The sequence below is a fragment of the Psammomys obesus genome, unplaced genomic scaffold (genome assembly GCF_907164565.1).
Source record: "Psammomys obesus unplaced genomic scaffold, mPsaObe1.curated_primary_1811, whole genome shotgun sequence".
NCBI classification, from domain to species: Eukaryota; Metazoa; Chordata; class Mammalia; order Rodentia; family Muridae; genus Psammomys; species Psammomys obesus.
This window is the reverse complement of record NW_026596101.1, coordinates 21,643,605-21,662,465: the sequence shown is the minus strand read 5'-3', so window position 1 is coordinate 21,662,465 and position 18,861 is coordinate 21,643,605. Positions and strand designations below refer to the sequence as shown.

The 18,861-nt window shown below is 41.1% G+C and overlaps 1 protein-coding gene across 3 annotated transcripts in view; it reads left to right on the top strand.

Annotated features, from left to right (window-relative positions):
- Positions 1-17,029, top strand: part of Ccdc174 (coiled-coil domain containing 174) — a 26,126-nt gene extending 9,097 nt beyond the window's left edge. For 2 of the 3 annotated variants that reach the window (XM_055628630.1, XM_055628628.1), the window contains exons 5-11: positions 603-777; positions 3,480-3,575; positions 4,803-4,945; positions 5,743-5,837; positions 9,177-9,306; positions 11,977-12,126; positions 13,306-17,029. In XM_055628630.1, the coding sequence (XP_055484605.1) occupies positions 603-777; positions 3,480-3,575; positions 4,803-4,945; positions 5,743-5,837; positions 9,177-9,306; positions 11,977-12,126; positions 13,306-13,589 (1,073 nt within the window). In that variant the 3' untranslated portion in view covers positions 13,590-17,029. The remainder of the gene's footprint in view (positions 1-602; positions 778-3,479; positions 3,576-4,802; positions 4,946-5,742; positions 5,838-9,176; positions 9,307-11,976; positions 12,127-13,305) is intronic. The other variant, XM_055628629.1, reaches the window with a different exon arrangement.
- The last annotated feature ends 1,832 nt before the right edge of the window (positions 17,030-18,861 follow it).

The following is an 18,861-nucleotide window of genomic DNA, read 5'->3' as shown; positions in this document are numbered from 1 at the left end:
TGTGTGTGTGTGTGTGTGTGTGTGTGTGTGTGTGTGTGTGTGTGTGTATTTGTTTGAGATAGGATCTCACCATGTAGCCCTGGTAGGCCTGCAGCTCACAATGTAGTTCAAGCTGACCTCAGAGATCTACCTATACTTGTACCTGTCTCTGCCTTCTAAGTGCTGTGAGGACTTCAGAGGGCATTGTTTACCTATGTTAGGACCTTTCAAGCACTTCTCACCACACACCAGTATAAGAGTTTAATGATGCAAGTCATATGTTTAGAGAGGCAAGAAAGGTCTACTATCTTGATTGGGAGAAAGGCTCTTCTGTTTCTTTTGTATGTTTTTAGCTGCAGGTTACTCATAATTGGATGGCTGTTGTTTTAAGTGGTCTTACTGCTCACACAATATGTTGATGACACATCAGGAAACTCAAGACTTTTTAGAGTATTGTGTCTGTGTTTTGGATAGCTGATTTAGTGCTTCCTGTCAGGTGCTTGGTGGCTGTCCCAGGTGGAGGCATTGACTGGTGAATAGTCAGGTGGTGGGCCCACTTCTCGGTTCCAGCTACACTTTTCTTCTTTGATGTTTTAAATCTGTAAATGATTTTTGTGCCCTAGATGAGGAAGTGGAGGACATGTACCTTGTGGATTTCACACAGAAGATCATAGACAAGAGGAAAGAAATGGAGGTGCACAGTGCTTCGAGAGATTCCCGAAATGCAGAAGAGAGAGATGATGATGAAGAGTTTTCTGAAAAAGACATACCCCCTCCCCAAGACCCCAGTGAGGAATGGTGGGTAATATTGGGGATAAGATCAGAGTGATCACCTCAGACTCACACTGACTTTTTGAGAATTGTTTTACTTGATGGTTGTCACACCATTTGTTTCTTATTCTGTCTGTGTTTCCTGTCTTCTAAGAACCACCCTTCTAAGTTAGGATGAACTAGTGTAAAGGATTGCATAGAAATGGGTGCAAGAGGTGACGTCAGTGACTGCAGATGAGAACTGAGCATCTGCTGTGCCCAGTGTGGTGCTTGGCTCAGGGATCCTTGGGCAGTCAGTCAATGTCCTGCTCTCTTACTACCATGCTACTGCATTACCTGTGTTCTGGTTTAGATATCAGGACCTGGGAAGTGGTCCCTTTTAAGTCCTGCAGAAAGAAACTGGAAGGGCAGGCAAAGTAAGCTGTATTCTAGCTGCAATGTTTTCTAGTTTTGAGGTATGGGTTCCAGTACTGTCTTCTACCCAACCCATGTGGCCTTGATATACAGTCTCTCTAAGGCCTATTTTCCTTCCATGGAAAGTAGAGATGCAGTGCTTCAGTGCCATGACCATTTCCCTTAAATTCACTCCCAGAAGCAAGTTGTTCCATTCTGGGAGCATAGTAGATACTTTGCACAGCTCTATTTTTGACATTTTTCCAGGTTTTATGTGTGTGTACATCAAGGATGGAGGAACCCAGCCTTATACAGATCAGAGTGCAAATTCCATTACAGTGCCTTTTATGTCACTTAGAGACAGACACAAGTTCTGTCATTTAGCAGAACTTGTCATTGCTTAGATGTCACTGATGTTCTGATCACATACTGTGGCTGGTTGTCTCTCAAGCTCTCGTTCTGGGAGATTTCTTGGGAACTGTTCAGGACTGTTTGTGGTGTTTCTAGTCTTTTGCTAGCCCCATTTGGACAGGTATTTATGCATATATAGAGAAATCCCTGCTGCTGTGGATGTCAGAACCTTCCTCTTCATATTGCTGAAGGTGTCCACTGTGGGCCATGCTTTTTTAACTTTTAAATAGCTGACATTTCACATTGCTGTTGTGGGGTTAGCATGTGTCTGTATGCAACATGGAATCACAGAGAATGCAGCTTCTCTGTGCCTTTCCTCGTCATTTCTAGTCTTAAATGCTTCCTCATCTGAACTAAGGGGGAGGGTGATTCTTACCTTTTATTTATAGTTGACCACTCCAGGCCTTATTACCAGCAAAACATTTGAGGCAAACCTTTGCTTGTTTTTATAATCTGCCTGAATTACATTTTCTGTCATGCACCCCTCCTACTTCCCTAGAGCCCTGTAGAGATAGGGTACTGAATCCTCCTTGAATCACCCAGTTTCTCCAAGTTTGTGCTGCCTGGGACTGCTCAGTAAGCAGTTGCTGATGAGCTAGAGCCATTGCTGACTACTGTATTCCTTTGCTGGTGTTGTGTGTTGGGGGGCCTTGCTCCAAAACAGAATAGCTGTGATTGCTTTTCAAGGCAGAAATCTCATCGCCTTTGAATGGTCTGATGTCTTTAAAAATTTTTTTTCTTATTAATGCCTTTATGATTACGAGCAATTTGCCAGTGATTTGAGAAATTTGGAGGGCAATTGAAGGTGTCGCATGCCACCATATGATGCAGTAAGACGCATTGCAAGCAGTTCCTACACTTTTTTTTTGAATGAGGCTCCAGAATTGTGACTGCTTGTGAATCCTTTTGGTAATTAAATTCCAGGTGGTGAAAAATCTTTTTGCAAAAATACTGTAAATAATTACATGGGCCATCTGGATGGTTCTCTCCTCCATTCATTAAAAAAAAAGAGAAAGAAAAAAGAAAATGAAGACGTGTGTTTAGTCGTAGGTTTGATTTCTTAAAACAATCAGCTGTAGGACTGTATGAGTGGCTTCCCAAGCGTTTGATTATAAAGCATAGGATAACAAGGAAATCAGCATCACTTGAGAAGAAAGAAATTGCAGGCCAGCTGTATCTGATCTTGAATTGCTTTGCTTACTTGTAGCACAGATTGTTAAGGACTATGGGAGATTCCTGTCTGTGATAACAAATATGAAAAATGTTATACCATAGTGCAAAGGAAATGTTTTCTGTGAAAGCCTGCCCTAGCAACTTTGGTTGCTAGGAAGTCTCGGTGTTTTGTTTAACCTTACTGTGCGTCTGGCTTGCCCTGTCTTTACTGTCTGCTTTGGGGAAAGATTAAGAAAGGAGTATATTGTTTGTGTTCCTCCTAATTAAAGTGGGCCCAAAAACATACCATGACTTACATTAAGAAACTCCTAAGCCCACTGGAAAGAATTTGTCAATTAGAAGTGTATTAGTAATAGAAAGTGAGACTTGAGTACACTGTGGGGAAGGAGCAATGAAAATCTGTGCTACATAGCCTAGTGGCCAAAATGCAGAGTCAACATAAGAGTTGTCTCCACTATTTCAAGTGAGTTCTTTCATGCCTCAATTTCTGTATTGGCAATTTGTCTTTGAAATCAGAAACATAAATGATCAATTTCTTCCTACAGTTCCTAAAACTGAGATTTAGTAGAGGGCACAAAAAGCTTATTGGGTGTCAGCTGCTAATTGAGAAGCATTTTCTCAGTGATAGTGGTTCCTTAGCTTCAAGGTTCTTGGTAACAAGGTCTGTAATGACATGGCTTCTTTAAGTTCCAACTTCCTGACATAAGGATCTGCCCATTGTACAAACTGTCTTCCAAACTTCTTGTTTTCAGGGTAGATTACGTAGACTCTTTGGGCCGATCCCGGCGCTGCATGAGAAAGGATTTACCAGATCTATTGGAGATGGATAAAAATCTTCAGGGGAGACTGTAAGTTTAATATGTGGCCTTTGTCTGGAACACAGTCACAAGAATTGTCTTGTGGGAGAGGCTGCTGAATGACTGTTGCTGTAGTAAGACTTTTATTGTGTAAGAATATACACTGAAGCCTGTAGCAGTTCACATGTGCAGACACTCATAACCTTCTGTGCTCAAGAAACAACCTGAATGTCATTATCCCTTATTTAATGATTTTCTTTTTCTGAAACCTATTTTTTTTTTGGGGGGGGGGGTAATAGAGGGAATTAGTCATGTTATTCCCTGACTCAGCTTTCACAGGCAGGCATTCTGTCCTGGTCATGCATTGTAACTGCTAAAAGGGATGAGTAGACTGTTGACTTGGAAGAATGTCTGATCTAGGTTGCAAATACAGAAGGCCCAAATACAACTACAGCTAGCCCAAACCTAGCTAACAAAACAGACTTTGCAGACAGAGGGTTTGAGAAGGTTCACTGGTTTTATTCTTTCTTATTTATGTGTCTTTGTGTATTGAAGCAAAGGACCCATGACTATATTTCTAGTGGAACCAAAGAAATAAATGTTTAAAAGTGTCTTGGTGATTAAAAGTCCATGTAATCAGCCTTATATGAAAAGTATTAGAGACGTTCCACCTCCAGGGCTTAGGCCTGCTGTGGGTAGGCCTAGAGTAAGCACACAGAGGCCACAATGCAAACCATCTGCTGGGACAGGAGGCACTGTAACACCTCCATGTCTCCAGACAAGAGGCCATTCAGAGAAGTCCAATGGTTCATCCTTTCTGGCTAGTACACCTTCCATATGTCAAACAGGAAAAGGGTAGAAAGGAAAGTCACTTTTCTTGAACACTGAGGCAAGATCCCATCTTGTGTAAGTCTGAGAATTGATTTAAAGATGATAAAATAGGGTCACCAAGATGGCTTATCAGATTAAAGTACTTGCTGCTAAGCCTAATGACCACATGGTAAAAAGAGAAAATAGACTCCTGAAAGTTGAAAGCAGTCCCCTGACCTCTACATGCATGCTGTGGCATATGTACATGGCTCCTCATGTGTATATATACACATAATATAAATGAATGTAAAAATATATTAAAACAGTTGTATTGACTTCTCAGCCAGAAGCCTCTAAAGGAGCTGTTATCTTTCCAAATAATGTTACTTAGCCATGATCAACCCATTGCACTAAGTGTTGCTTTCTCATGACACTTACATGAACATAGGTTTTCTGTTCCTTTACTAGTTTTGTTAGTCCTGCCAATGAAAAAACTTTGTTATCTGAAGACATGAAGAAAGAACTTCAGCGCCAGCAATGGGAGGAAGAAGAAAGGGAGGCCCTGAAAAAGCCAATGGGACCCATCCATTATGAAGACATTCGGGAAAATGGTATTGTTGGTTTTTGGGTTTTTTTTTTCCTCCCACTTTTTAAAATCTTTTTTTTTTTTTATTTAAAATTTTTTCTTTACAATTTATTCATTATATATCCCAATTGAAGCTCCCTCCCTCAACTCGTTCCCCCTTCCCCCTCCCTCCCAATTCTCCCCTATCTCCTTCCCCTAGTCCACTGAAAGGGGGAATTCTCCACCATTGCCATCTGCCCATGGCTTGTTAAGTCTCATCAGGACTGCCTGGATCCTCTTCCTCTGTGGCCTGGGAAGGCCACATCACCAGGGGTGAGTGATCAAAGAGCAGGCAACCGAGTTCATGATAGAGGCAGCCCCTGCTCCCTTCACTCGGAGATCCACATGGATCTCCACATCTGAGCAGGAGGTCTATGTCCTCTAGGTCCTCTCCATGCATTCAGAAAAAATGGTAGTGTTGTTGTTTTTTTCCACCTTTTAAAATTAAAAAAAAAAAAAAATCTCTAGCCAATGGCAAGCACAAAGCCAGGTGCTGACTTTTTGTCCAACGCCTAAGAAACTTGGAGACCTCTTCCTAACAGGTCTATTAGTCTAAGAACTTGTTCCCAGAAAGGAGACAGCCAGGGCTGAGTAGCCTGGCTGTGTGTTTGTCACTTAGTAAACAGTAAAGCAGTTTAACTTATTTTTGCTTATCTATTTTTTTTTTTTTAAATTAAACTTGTGAAAATATTACTGTGTGTCTCTTTTCGTTTTAGGGAATTTGTTGTACATGTGATTTCCTAATTAGAGAAATCTAATTTTTGATACTTGTATTTGTTTCAGAGGCCCGGCAACTTGGTGTTGGGTATTTTGCTTTTGCCCGAGACAAAGAGTTGAGAAACAAGCAAATGAAAACTTTAGAGATGCTTCGTGAACAGGTGCAAATTAAATTTAAAGTTGTTGTTATTGACTGGCCATGCTTTAAAAAATTAAATCCAGAGACTTATAGCTGAGCATTGTGGAGAGAGAGTCCAAATTGGAGCTCTTCATTGAGTCCCTGCCCTTGGAGCTCAGGAGCTTTGCAGAAAAGGGAGGAAGAATAGAAGCCAGAGGGGTTGAGGACTCCAGCAGTACACAGCCCACGGAATCAACTATGCAGGGCTCATTGGGGCTCACAGAGATTGAAGCAGCAATCACAGAGCCTGTGTGGGTCTGTACTAGGTCCTCTGCATATATATTATAGTTATTAGCTTGGTAGGATTCCTAACATTGGAAATCGGTTATCTGTGATTTTTTTCCTGCTCTTGGGACCATTTTCCTCCTAGTAGGTTGCCCCACCCAGCCCTGATATGAGGATTTGTACCTAGTCTTATTGCATCTTGTTATGCTATGTTTGGTTCTTATCCATGGGAGGTCTGCTCTTTTCTGAAGGGGAATGGAGGAATAGATCTGCAGAAGAGGGGAGATGTGGGGCAGGGATAGGAGGAGCAAACAGAAAGGAAGGATTTATTGACTGAGAGAAGAATTAAAAAAATGTAGTAAGTAAAATGAAAATTGATATTGAGAATGCAGTTATTGGTTAAACAAAGATAATTATCAGTTTATTATGGGTTTTCAAACTCTAAAATTACAACTATTTTGGAAGTAGTCTGTGCTTTGCTATATTTTCTTTTTATTAATAGTATGATGTGTGGGCATGTATGGTGGTTAGAGGACAACTTTATGGGGTTGATCTCTCCTTCTATCCCTGTGTTGATTGCAGGATTGAACTCAGGTTGCCAGATTTATACCACTGTGGCAAGCATCTTTACTCACTGAGCCAGCTCAGCTGTGCTGTTTTATCATTACTATTATTATTTTTCTGCCTGCATCTCTGTCTGTGTATTGTATACATGTGTGGTTCTACAGAGGCCAGGGAGGAAATTGGATCCCTTGGAACTGTAATTATTTATGGTTTTCAGTCACCATGTGGGTGTTAGCAACTGGATCTGGGTCCTCTGCAAGAGCAGCAAGTCTTCTTTTTTTTTTTTTTTTTTGTTTATTTACTTATTTATTACAGTTTATTCACTTTGTATCCCGGCCATAGCCCTCTCCCTCATCCCCTCCCAATCCCACCCTCCCTCTTTTCCTATGCCCCTTCCCCAGTCCAGTGATAGGGGAGATCCTCCTCCCCTTCCATCTGACCCTAGTCTATCAGGTATCATCAGGACTGGCTTTGTCTTCCTCTGTGGCCTGGTAAGGCTGCCCCCTCCCACCTCAGGGGAAGGTGATCAAAGAGCCAGCCACTGAGTTCATGTCAGAGACAGTCCCTGTTCCCATTGCTAGGGAACCCTCTTGGACACTGAGCTGCCATGGGCTACATCTGTGTAGGGGTTCTAGGTTATCTCCATGCATAGTCCTTGTATGAAATCTCAGTCTCAGAAAAGACCTCTGTGCCCAGATTTTTTGGTTTTGTTGTTCTCCTTGTGGAGCTCCTGTCCAGGTCTTTCTATCTCCCCCTTCTTTCATAAGATTCCCTGCAGTCTGTCCAAAGTTTGGCTATGAGTCTCAGCATCTGCTTTGATACCCTGCAGGGTAGAGTCTTTCAGAGGCCCTCTGTGGTAGGCTCCTGTCCTGTTCCCTGTTTTCTCCGTCTTCCAATGTCTCCCATTTGCCTTTCTGAATGAAGAATGAGCATCTTACCCAGGGTCCTCCTTCTTGCTTAGCTTCTTTAGGTGATTTTAGTATGTTTATCCTATATTATATGTCTAATATCCACTTATAAGTGAGTATATACCATGTGTGTCTTTCTGCTTCTGGGATACCTCAGTCAGGATGATCTTCTCTAGTTCCCACCATTTGCTTGCAAATTTCATGACTTCCTTGTTTTTAATCGCTGAGTAGTATTCCACTGTGTAAATGTACTACAATTTCTGTATCCATTCCTCAACTGAGGGACATCTGGGTTGTTTCCAGGTTCTGGATATTACAAATAAAGCTGCTATGGACATGGTTGAGTAAATGTCCTTGTTGTATACTTGAGCATCTTTGGATATATACCCAGGAGTGGTATAGCTGGGTCTTGAGGTAGCATTATTCCTAATTCTCTGAGAAAGCGCTAGATTGATTTCCAAAGTGATTGTACAAGTTTACATTCCCACCAGCAATGGAGGAGGGTTCCCCTTTCTCCACATCCTCTCCAGCATGTGTTATCACTTGAGTTTTTTATCTTAGCCATTGTGATTGGTGTAAGATGAACTCTCAGGGTCGTTTTGATTTGCATTTCCCTGATAACTAAGGACTCTGACATTTCTTTAAGTGTTTCTCAGCCATTCGATGTTCCTCTATTGAGAATTCTTTGTTTAGCTCTGTACCCCATTTTTTAATTGGATTACTTGATTTGCTGCTGTTTAACTTCTTAAGTTCTTTATATATTCTGGATATTAGCCCTCTGTCAGATACAGGGTTGGTAAAGATCCTTTCCCAATCTGTAGGTTGTCATTTTGTTCTGACGACAGTGTCCTTTGCTTTACAGAAGCTTTTCAGTTTCATGAGGTCCCATTTATTGATTGTTGATCTTAGAGCTTGTGCTGTTGGTGTTCTGTTCAGGAAGTTGTCTCCTATGCCAACGAGTTCAAGGCTCTTCCCCACTTTTTCTTCTAACAGGTTTAGTGTGTCTGGTTTTATATTGAGGTCTTTGATTCACTTGGACTTTAGTTTTGTGCAGGGTGATAAGTATGGATCTATTTGCATTTTTTTACATGTAGATATCCAGTTAGACCAGCACCATTTGTTGAAGAGCAGCAAGTATTCTTAACCACTAATCCATCTCTTTAGCCCCCAGTCCTACTGTTTTAAATCTAGTTTCAAACATGGCATTTTTGGATAACCTGGGTGAGGAAATAGGAAGTTGTTTTAAGGGATCAAAGGAGTAGAAGAAAACTGGATGGCTTTCTTCAATGTGGAAGTTTCCATCTTAAAGTTGTGACATTCTGCTTCATTTTCAGGGTCTTTAGGAGACCATGCTTAGAGGTGCTATGAAAATTAGCACTTTTTTTTTTTTTTAAGACAGGGTTTCTTCATGTATCTCTGGCTGTCCTGAAACTCCCTCTGTAAACCAAATTTACAGAGATCTACCTGCCTCTGCTGCCTCAGTGCTGGATTAAAGGTGTGCACCACCACCACTTGGCTTAATTAACACTTTAAAAAAACAAAACAAAACAATTATTTCATCTTTTTAGACAGAAATGTGAATTTGACGTGAGGCAAATAATTTTCTAACTTTTTGTTCTGTCCAGACAACAGATCAGAGAATAAAACGAGAAAACATAAAGGAAAAGCGAAAGGCTATGTTAGAAGCAAGACTTGCCAAACTTCGACACAAAAGGATTAAAAAATCAAAGGACGGGACTGAAGAAGAAACTAGAGGTATATCACAGCTCATATTTCTGACTTCAAAATGGAAATCTTAGGTCTATATTGGTGGCTCACTTCATGTGCTTTTGAAGTCTTACCAGGAGCAATTTTTATTATTACTCTTAGATCTTTCTCTCTTTGTTTCTTTCTTTCTTTGTTTCTTTCTTTCTTTCTTTCTTTCTTTCTTTCTTTCTTTCTTTCTATCTATCTATCTATCTATCTATCTGTCATTCTATCATTGTATGTGGTGTATGAGTAAGTATGGGTGTGCATGTGCACAGGTGTGGAGGTCAGAGGACAATTTTCAAGGGTTTAGCTTTTGCTTTCTCTGTGAGATCCTGGTTCAGATTCAGATCATCAAGTTTGTTCAGCAGGCACTCTTACCCATTGAGCCATCTCACAGTCCAGGAACAGTTTTTATAGAGTGTTTCAGAATGACACTCTCATGTTTTTAGGCAATAGACAAGGATATTAACAAGTAATACATTGAGTTACTTCTTAAAATGACAGTTTAGTAAACCAGCTTAAAAGTTTAGTTGTATACATAAATAAGATAAAAGTTTTTAAATTTTAATTTAAAAAATATATAAAAAACATAGAAACTACATATTTGCAGGATGCCATATACTGTTTTGGTAACTGTTTATATTATGTGATCTAAATCAAGAGAAACATCTGTCTCATGCATTTATCTTTTTTATGTATATGTACATTGGTGTTTTTAATTTTGACTGCACATATTTCTGTATGAGGGTGTCAGATCTCTTGAAACAGGAGTTACAGACAACTGTGTGCTGCCAAGTGGATGCTGGGAATTGAACCTGGGTCCTCTGGAAGAGTGGCCAGTGCTCTTAACCTCTAAACCATCCCTCCAGCCCCTGCATTTATCATCTTTATGTTAAAAATACTTAAGAATCCTTTTCTCTAATCTTTTTAACTTAGGCGCTTTTAAATTTTTTATCTAATTTCGTATGTATGGGTGTTTTGCCTGCATGCATGTTTTCATACCACGTTGGTGCCTGGTGCCTTCAGAGACCAGAAGTGGACATCAGATCCCTAGGAACAAGAGTTATAAAAGGTTGTTAACCACCATGAAGGTTCTGGGGATTAATCCCTGAATCCTCTGGAAGAGCAACCAGTGCTCTTAACTGCTGAGATATGAGTTCAACTTTTTTGGCTTATAGTTTTTTTTGGTTTGGGGTTTTTTTTGTTTTGTTTTGTTTGTTTTCTGTGTGTTAATGTATTCTCTTTGTAAAATATACCTAACAAGTTGGGTATTAAGGTAAAGCAGCTGGAGACAGGAATTTAAACCAAAGAACCATGCTCTAGAAACTAGAGGTGGAACACACTTTGCCTGGGAGAGAATGTGAAATGCTGGGATCAGACAGGCTTACTGTGAGTTAAGGGTAGAAGCCAAATTGCTAACTTTAGCCCTTCCCTAAATGGCTCCAATGTACAAGCCTGTTTGTCTGTTTTATCATTGAAAAGTGCGAGAGTATCTAGGTCATCCGGTCCCAGGCTTCCTCTCATGTTGCTGTTTCTACTGCTTTCTAGAGTGTTGCTCTCCTCTGCATACTGTAAGTTTGCTCCCTGACACCCCGTTCCTGATCCAGTACAGGACCAGATCAGGGAAGCAGGGAAGAGAGGGGAGAAGCCAGCTGTCTCTTTCAGAGTGTGAGTGGAAAGTCACAGCCTATGTGTTTGCATCCCACTGGCCTAGAGCTTGGCCCACAGTCTGTATTAGCAGCAGAGGAAGCTGGAAGTGGCCTTTTCTGCAAGTGAGATTGAAATTTGGGGACCTTCTATTAGCAACAAGAGAAAAGTATGGATGTTTAGGGCTGTTTAGAATCTTCTGCTCCTTTTCCAGCCTCTGAGCAAAGCCTCATGTAGCCCTGACAAGACACCAGAAAAGCTTAGGGATTGAAAATCCTGTGTTTAGTTTCAGATAAAGGCTGTCTCTTGTTGAGTTCTGCATAGTGTTTGTTTTTGTTCTGCCTCCTGAACATCTGTCCTAGAAAATGTGAACTATGTCCCCACATTTTATTTGAAAATCAATTTTCATTAAGATTTTTAAAAATATGGCCAAAAAAACCCAGCAAAATAAAACCACAACAGCTGGTTCCACCTCTCCAGCACCATACTCAGGCTGCTAGTCTTGCTATTTTAGTTGGATAATTTGAGGATTTGGGTCTTTCAGTTGCTCCTTGGGAGCACAGGGATTGACATCCATTCAGCTTTAACTTGTTTCGAATTTTCTTGAAACTTTATACATGTTACCATTGCTGAGCTGAGTTTTTCTTGTTAATAAGATGATATGATAAAATTGTTAGAGTCATTTAAACACTTCGGGAATCTGTTGTATAGAAAGTACTGAGGGGTTGGCAAGGTAGTTAGGAGGTTCTTGCTGCTCAAGAATGCAAACCTGATGATCTGAATTCGATCCTAGGAACACACGTAAAGGTGTGACCAACTGTACAAAGTTGTCCTCTAATCTCTACATGTGCTCTGGCATTCACACCCACTTACAGAGAGAAATAAATGTTATCAAACTACTTCACTACTGTCTGAGACAGACACTTGCTGCTCCCATTAGCACTATTAATTAATTTTGAAGTAAATTACTTCAAATTAGTATGTTAAATTTTTAAGCCATAGTAATAAGGTTTTATTTCCTTATAAAAGCAGATGGAGATGTTACTGAGCCATCAGAACCAAAGGCTGTGCCTGCTCCACCTCCTGTGGCCCAGAATAGCAAGGTAGAAGTCATCATCCAGGAGAGGAAGGATACCAAGCCTGGAGTGCCACACATCCGAGAGTGGGACCGAGGAAAAGGTAGGGAGGGGCTTGGAGGTGTGAAAACTTCTTAGTGGGGCTCTTGTGAAGGGTGATTTTTTTAAAAATATATTTATTTATTATGTATACAAATCTGCATGTATGTCTTTACATCAGAAGAAGGCACCAGATCTCATTAGAGATGGTTGTGAGCCACCATGTGGTTGCTGGAAGTGAACTCAGGACCTCTGGAAAAGCAGAAAGTGCTCTTAACCTCTGAGCCATCTCTCCAGCCTGATTTTTGTTTTGAGTCAAAGTGTGATTCTGGTGAGATTTTATTTTTTTATGGTGCAGAGATGGAATCCAGAGCCTTACACATGCTAGGCAAGAGCTCTATCACTGAGCTCCACATTCAGCCTCACAGTGAGTCTTGATGGTCCTAAATCTTAAGGAAATCTCAGTCTTTGAAAATTGTTTTTTCTCCCTACTGGACACTAGTTGTTTATAAACAGGGAAATGGGAAAATATGATCAGCATCTACAAAGGTGTCCTGTCCACAGAATAATTTTCTAAAAAACACCTAGGAAGCTTAAATTATACTTTTAGGTGGGGTTTTATAGCTTAGAATGTCAGTTTTTAGGAACTACTTTCAAAGTATGATGGAGGCTTGGTGTTTTGAGGTATTCTGTTGTTAGCAATCTTTTATGTTTGGTTAAAAGTTTACCTAAGCTTCCATTGTATATGCACATCTTTCTCTAATTTGTCACCAAGTGCTCACCACAATCTTTGCCACAGCAGACTGTTTTATGCCTCTTTCAAAAATACTTCAGTGGAACATTAATTCCTGCTGTTGGAGTTGACGAGAGAAATATAAAGAGCCACTGTTTATATTAGATAAACCCCTTCTGTGTCCTCCAGAACTCAACAAATGATAAGCTGCTTTGATGTGAAACACCTAACCATGTCAACTTCAGCAAATAATTGACCGTTTCATTTCTCTGTAATTGCAGTGCCCTTTTGGTAGTATGGTCCAGGGCCTGTCAGCCTCTCCACAGGGCCTTCCTCTAATCTTTCCTTTTCATAAGGCCATTCCATTTCTAAGCTAGGTTCTTGTTCTTTTCCTTGTTCTTAGAAAATCTGTGGTAGCTTTTAAAATGCATATATAAAGTGAAAAATAATTATAATAAATTTGACTGGTTCATAATTGTTTCTAATAATACTCTTTCTTATATTCATTAGAATTTTCCTTTGGATACTGGTCGAAGAAGCAGTCAGAACTCCGGGCTGAGCGTGATCCTGAGTTTGCCCCACCTTCAAATTACTTTGTGGGTCAAAAGAGAACTGGTCCTTTCGGTAGCCAGCCATGGAGCAGACCAAGCGACTTGGGGCATTGCTCTGGACAGAGCCAGGAACCCGGCTCTTCACACACATCCACTCCTGCCTCTGAAAGCTTACCACAAGCACCCACAGTCACTTTCCAAACACTAGATGATATGATATCTTATTATAAACAAGTCACATGACCTTAAAAAGTATGTTGGTTGCATTTGTGTCATAGAATTCAGGACCGAACTGAGTTTTACTTCTTTCTTCCTGTCCTTTCCCTAGGATGCACAGGCTTGAAGCCAGATTAGTTGACAGGGAGGAGGAGTAAGTGTACTGATTGGAGCTCATTGACTATGTGGCTGTTCACTTTTTTTGTTGCTTGGTATAAAGGGAATATCTCCTCCCTTCCATGCTGACCCACTTGTAACTCATTTGGATATCCAGGTCTGTGAACTGTAAATACTAAGCTGTGAAATTTGATACTGAGGAACTTGTTTCTTTAGATTATTTTATGTATGTGAGCATTTTGCCTTCTTGTATATGTGTACCACATGTGTGCTTGGTGCCCAAGGAGGTCAGAAAGAGCGTTGAATTCCTTGGAACTGGAGTTATGGATAAATGTGAGCCCCTATGTGGGTGCTGGGAACTGAACCTTGGTCTTCCACAAGAGCAGCCAGTTCTCTTAACTACTAATCCATCTCTACATACTCTGCTGAGGAGCTTGTAACCCTGCTTCACAAGCACACCCATTAATGACTTTGCTTTCATGGCTCCATTCTCTTCCCTTCAGAAGTGCTAGCATGCAGGTGTCTACTCTACAGATTTAACTTCTGAGACAGGTGATGGAGCAAAGTCAGGAGGAGTTTTTACCTGCTCAGGAAGCAAATGAGTGCCTGTTATAGGAGGAAAAGGGGAGCTGGTGGAATACTGAGTAAGCAGTCACATCTGAAGCCATAAGGTCAGGGAAGAGCACCTGCAGTTCAGAGGTAGAAGCTGATTGTTGATCTTTGTTGTGTCATCATGTTATCCGGTTACCTATATCTCTGTCTTCTGTGGACATCTGGAGTTGTGCAGAATCACTTGGGCATTCCCAAAGGCTGCTGAGCCTGGTTAGAAACCAGTGCTCCTTAGTTTTACCAGCTGGAGCTTTGATCTTGTCTTGCCCTCCTGCCTCTGTGCCTCCTGGGGCTTTGCATTGCTTGAGGCTTCTTGACTCACTGGAGCCTGAGTGGGTCAGACTTGGATTCCGTGTACAGAGCAGGTAGGTCACTGCCTATATCCTTATTGAACAGGGAAGACCTGCCTATTTGGGGCCTCCTTTATAATACTGCGTTATGAGTAGAAATGCCCATTTTCTTAAGATGACCTATTGGAATGTAGAGCAGTCAATACCTAGCTCAAGCTCATGTGGCATCTAAGTTTCAGGTTCAGGACTTAACATATTTAATCTCCAGAGTCATGCTTTTTCTAGTAACCTCTGCTGCCAGTCTTCTTGCCTCCCTATCAAGAAAGTTTAGACAAATCCCATTCTTACAAAGTTACCTCTGAGCTCCACAACAAAGGCAAAAGCAGTCATCCAGTCAGTCTCATCAGGGAAATAAAATACCTCTTTTAATATACATCAAAACTCAACTAACTAGCTGCCTTTCATTTTTTTTCCAGAAATAACAAACATATCCTAAAATTCATATGGAAATGCCAGGGACCTAGACTACCCAAAGAAAAGTTGGAGGACCAAACTTCTTGATTCAAGACTTACTGCAAAGCTACCACAGTACAAATGGTGTGGTACTGGCACAGGAACAGACACATAGGTCTGTAGGGTAGAGTGGAGCTAGGCATTTGTGAGCAGTTGACTTCTAACAAGGGTGCATAACCATCTGATGGGAAGGAATGTACATTTCACAACTTACTATTCAGGGCAAAGCAATGAGTTTAGAATTTGACCTGAAACCGTATCTAAAAGTCAACTCAGGATGAACCAGAGACCCAAAAGTAAGGGCTGAAACTATAAAATCAGCAAACAGAATAAAACAGCTTAGAGGAGAAAGAAAGAAATAGAATTAGTAGGCATGCCACAACCATAAATAAAATCAAAAGCGAGGCATGGTGGTGCATGCCTTGGGAGCAGAGGCGGTGGTGGATCCCAGTGAGTTCAAGGCCAGCCTTGACTACATAGCAAGCTCCAAGCAGAATAAAAGGGAAACAAATGATGTGAATGCTGAAAAGAAAGTACATATGGAAGGCAGAGTGCCAACAAGGGGGTGGAGATAGGGAAGAGAAGGCAAGAGGGGCAGCCAGGCAGCAGTGAGCCTTTAGTGGAGCCAGTGGGCATGGGAGGACCCAGCAACCACAAGCCTTTCCAATGTGCAGAAGGAATCAAGCACAGCCATTTACCCTATCAACTAGTAACTAGGTCATATTTTCCCTGGGATTTTGAAGACTCTACGTTTCTTTCTAGTCCTCTCTTTACCACATCAGTAATAAGCCCAGCTAGCTGTATCTTCATTTTTCCATCCCTTAGATCCACTTTAGCCTATCCACTTTTGAAAGTTGTTTGTCATGGACCATTTTGTGCCAGGATGTCCGACAGATGGCAGCAGAGTCCTCAGTTTAACTCCCTTCTCTAAGACAGTATTGGATTCAAGGGGATGCAACCAAGTGCCACTTTCAGTTTTGTTTCTTTCATTTTGGGGACATGAAGCTCAAACTTGATATATAGCAGAGATGATCTTGAAGATTTTGTAGTTTTTTTCTTTGACAATTTTGTACATGTATATACCTAATGTATTGTTTCCCCATATCCTCTACCCTCATATCTCCTACCCTGTCAACTTCTCTACAACTTTTTTTTCATATTGTTTTCATTTTGTTGTCTTCTGCTCCACTGATTTTATCTGAAACTATCTGTGTGACCATGGATTCTGGACTATCCATGGAACCTGGACAATAGTTGCCTTTCTCCCAGAATCCATTGTAGCCAGCTGTTCGACAGCGGTGATAGAGCCCCTTGAGGTCCTTCCCAATCAATGATTGCTTCTTGACAGTCTCAGTCTTTTGCCGACCCTGTGCAGACAGTCATAATTGCTGTGAGATTGTGCTGTGTTGTGTGTAGTGGCTATGTTGTGCCCTGAAAATGGCACTTCACAGTCTTCTCTCTTCCAGCATTGCCTTTCTGTTCCCTTTCCTGATGTTCCTGAGCCTAGAGGGATAGGCACTCAGCCATTGCTTATTCTTAGCACCTTGAGCATAATGTGGATAGATAGAAACTGGGGGATGGGGTGGCAGAGCATCAGGATTGGATTTTTGATCCTCCTGTGTATACCTCCATCTCTAGAGTGTTAGAATTACAGGTGTGCACCTGGTTTATGCCTTGCTGGGGATCTAACCAGGGCTTTTGTGCATGTTAGGTAAGCATTCTACCAACTGAAATAATTTCCATGCCATTTTCAGCTTTGTTAGAACCTTTTCCTTTTCCTTTCCTTTTTCCTTTCCTTTCTCCTTTCCTTTCTCCTTTCCTTTCCCTTTCCTTTCCTTTTTCCTTTCCTTTCTTTCTTTCCTTTCTTCCTTTCCCCTTTCCTTTCCTTTCCTTTCCTTTCCTTTCCTTTCCTTTCCTTTCCTTTCCTTTCCTTTCCTTTCCTTTCCTTTCCGTTCCTTTTCTTTCTTTCTTTCTTTCTTTCTTTCTTTCTTTCTTTCTTTCTTTCTTTCTTTCTTTCTTTCTTTCTTTCTTTCTTTCTTTCTCTTTCTTTTATTTTTTCTTTCTTTTCTTCTATTTTTTTGAAGCAAGATCTCTAAGTAACTCTGGCTGTCTTGAAACTTGCTTTGTAGACCAGGCTGGCGACAAATTCAGAGATCAGTTTGCTTCTGCCTCCTGACTGCTGGAAATAAAGACAGGCACCACCATACCCCCTTTTGTTTTTACGTTTATGTGTGAGTGCATGTATGTGTGTGTACCATGTGTATACCTGGTGCCCTCAGAGGTCAGAAGAGGCTGTCATCTTCTAGAACTGGAGTTAGAAGTAGAGCTGCTATGTGGGTGTTGGGTACAGAGTCCTCTTCAAGAAATACCAAACACGTATAACTGTTAAGCCCCACTTTGATTTTTTTTTTCATATTAAGTCCCCAGAGTACATGGCAGTCTACAGTGTAACTGAACGTGCGTACTCTTACACCAGAAAGACTTTTATCTGTATTTAGATGTCCTGAAGCAGTTGAAAAGTAGTAAATCCATACCCAAACACTTACGTTTTCTGAAAATTGAATTGAGTGAAGTTTTAAATTTCAGAATATTTGTTGATGTATTTTTTGAGGTATTTGGGCTTCCCTTGCACACGCTTGTCAAGTGCACTATCACTATCACTGCAGCCCCAGTGTTGACTTTTAATTCAAGTTTTTGTTAATCTTATGTGCATCTCTGTGTGTGGGGTGTGTGTGCCAAGGCACACATGTGGAGATCAGAGGATAACTTTGTAGAGTTGGTTCTTTGGTTCCACTTTCACCTGAGTGAGTTACAGGTTCAAACTTAGGTTGTCAGGCTTGGCAAGCACCTTTACTCAGCCACCTGGCCTCTCTTCCCCACCAAGTTTTACTTTTCAATCAGTGAAATTGAAGTTTAATTCCTTTCCTGTGCTAACCTCTTCTGGGCAGGACGACTCCAAATGACCATTTGCAGGCTTTGTCGTCCCTATACATCATCTTCCCGTCAGTGACAAAAGAATTGGCAAGTCAGTTTCTTCCAAGTGAACATCCTAGACATCCAGTTGACTGTGTCTAACTTGAGAACAGGAAGAGGTGAAACCTACAGGAGCATCCCCATGTCTTTCGTATCTGCGCCTCTGGAGAGCAAAACCATTGGGAAGTGATTGCTTTGAGTTCCTTGTTTTCATTGTAACCTCTCCTCTGGGCCTTGTGTGTATTGGCACAGTTCATTTGAATTGATGCAGTGAATCATTCTGCTGGCCTGCAGAATTCCCAAAGGAGAATATTCGAATCCATATTCATGAGATGGCTGCTGTATTTGGCAGAGACTAGGGTCATTCCCCTAGGTTGATGTTCAGCTGGCCTAGTTGTGACATACAGATGAGGCAGTAGAATTTAGAATCTAGAATAGGGGTGGGTACTGGTCTTTACAGTTAACACAACAGGGTAGCCGAAGCATATGTGGCTTAAGTTTCCTTTTGAGCCATTGAGGCAAGCTGAGTCAGTTATATGCAGAATGTTCACATAAAATGCTGAAAAGCCAAGGTGAGTGACAATAATTGAAAATGATTTGTTGACTTGGAAGTAGTGAAAAGAGATTTATGTGGCTGTGAGGAGTCATGGCTGATGGAAGCTATTGACATCTGCCTTCATGTCTGAAGAGTATACAAGTGTGCATGCGTACTTTTGAGGGCCTCAGTGTGGTGGGATTGATGATGTTAATGTTTGGGAAACTGGAGGAAAGTCAAGATGCTCATGTGAGGCTATGTT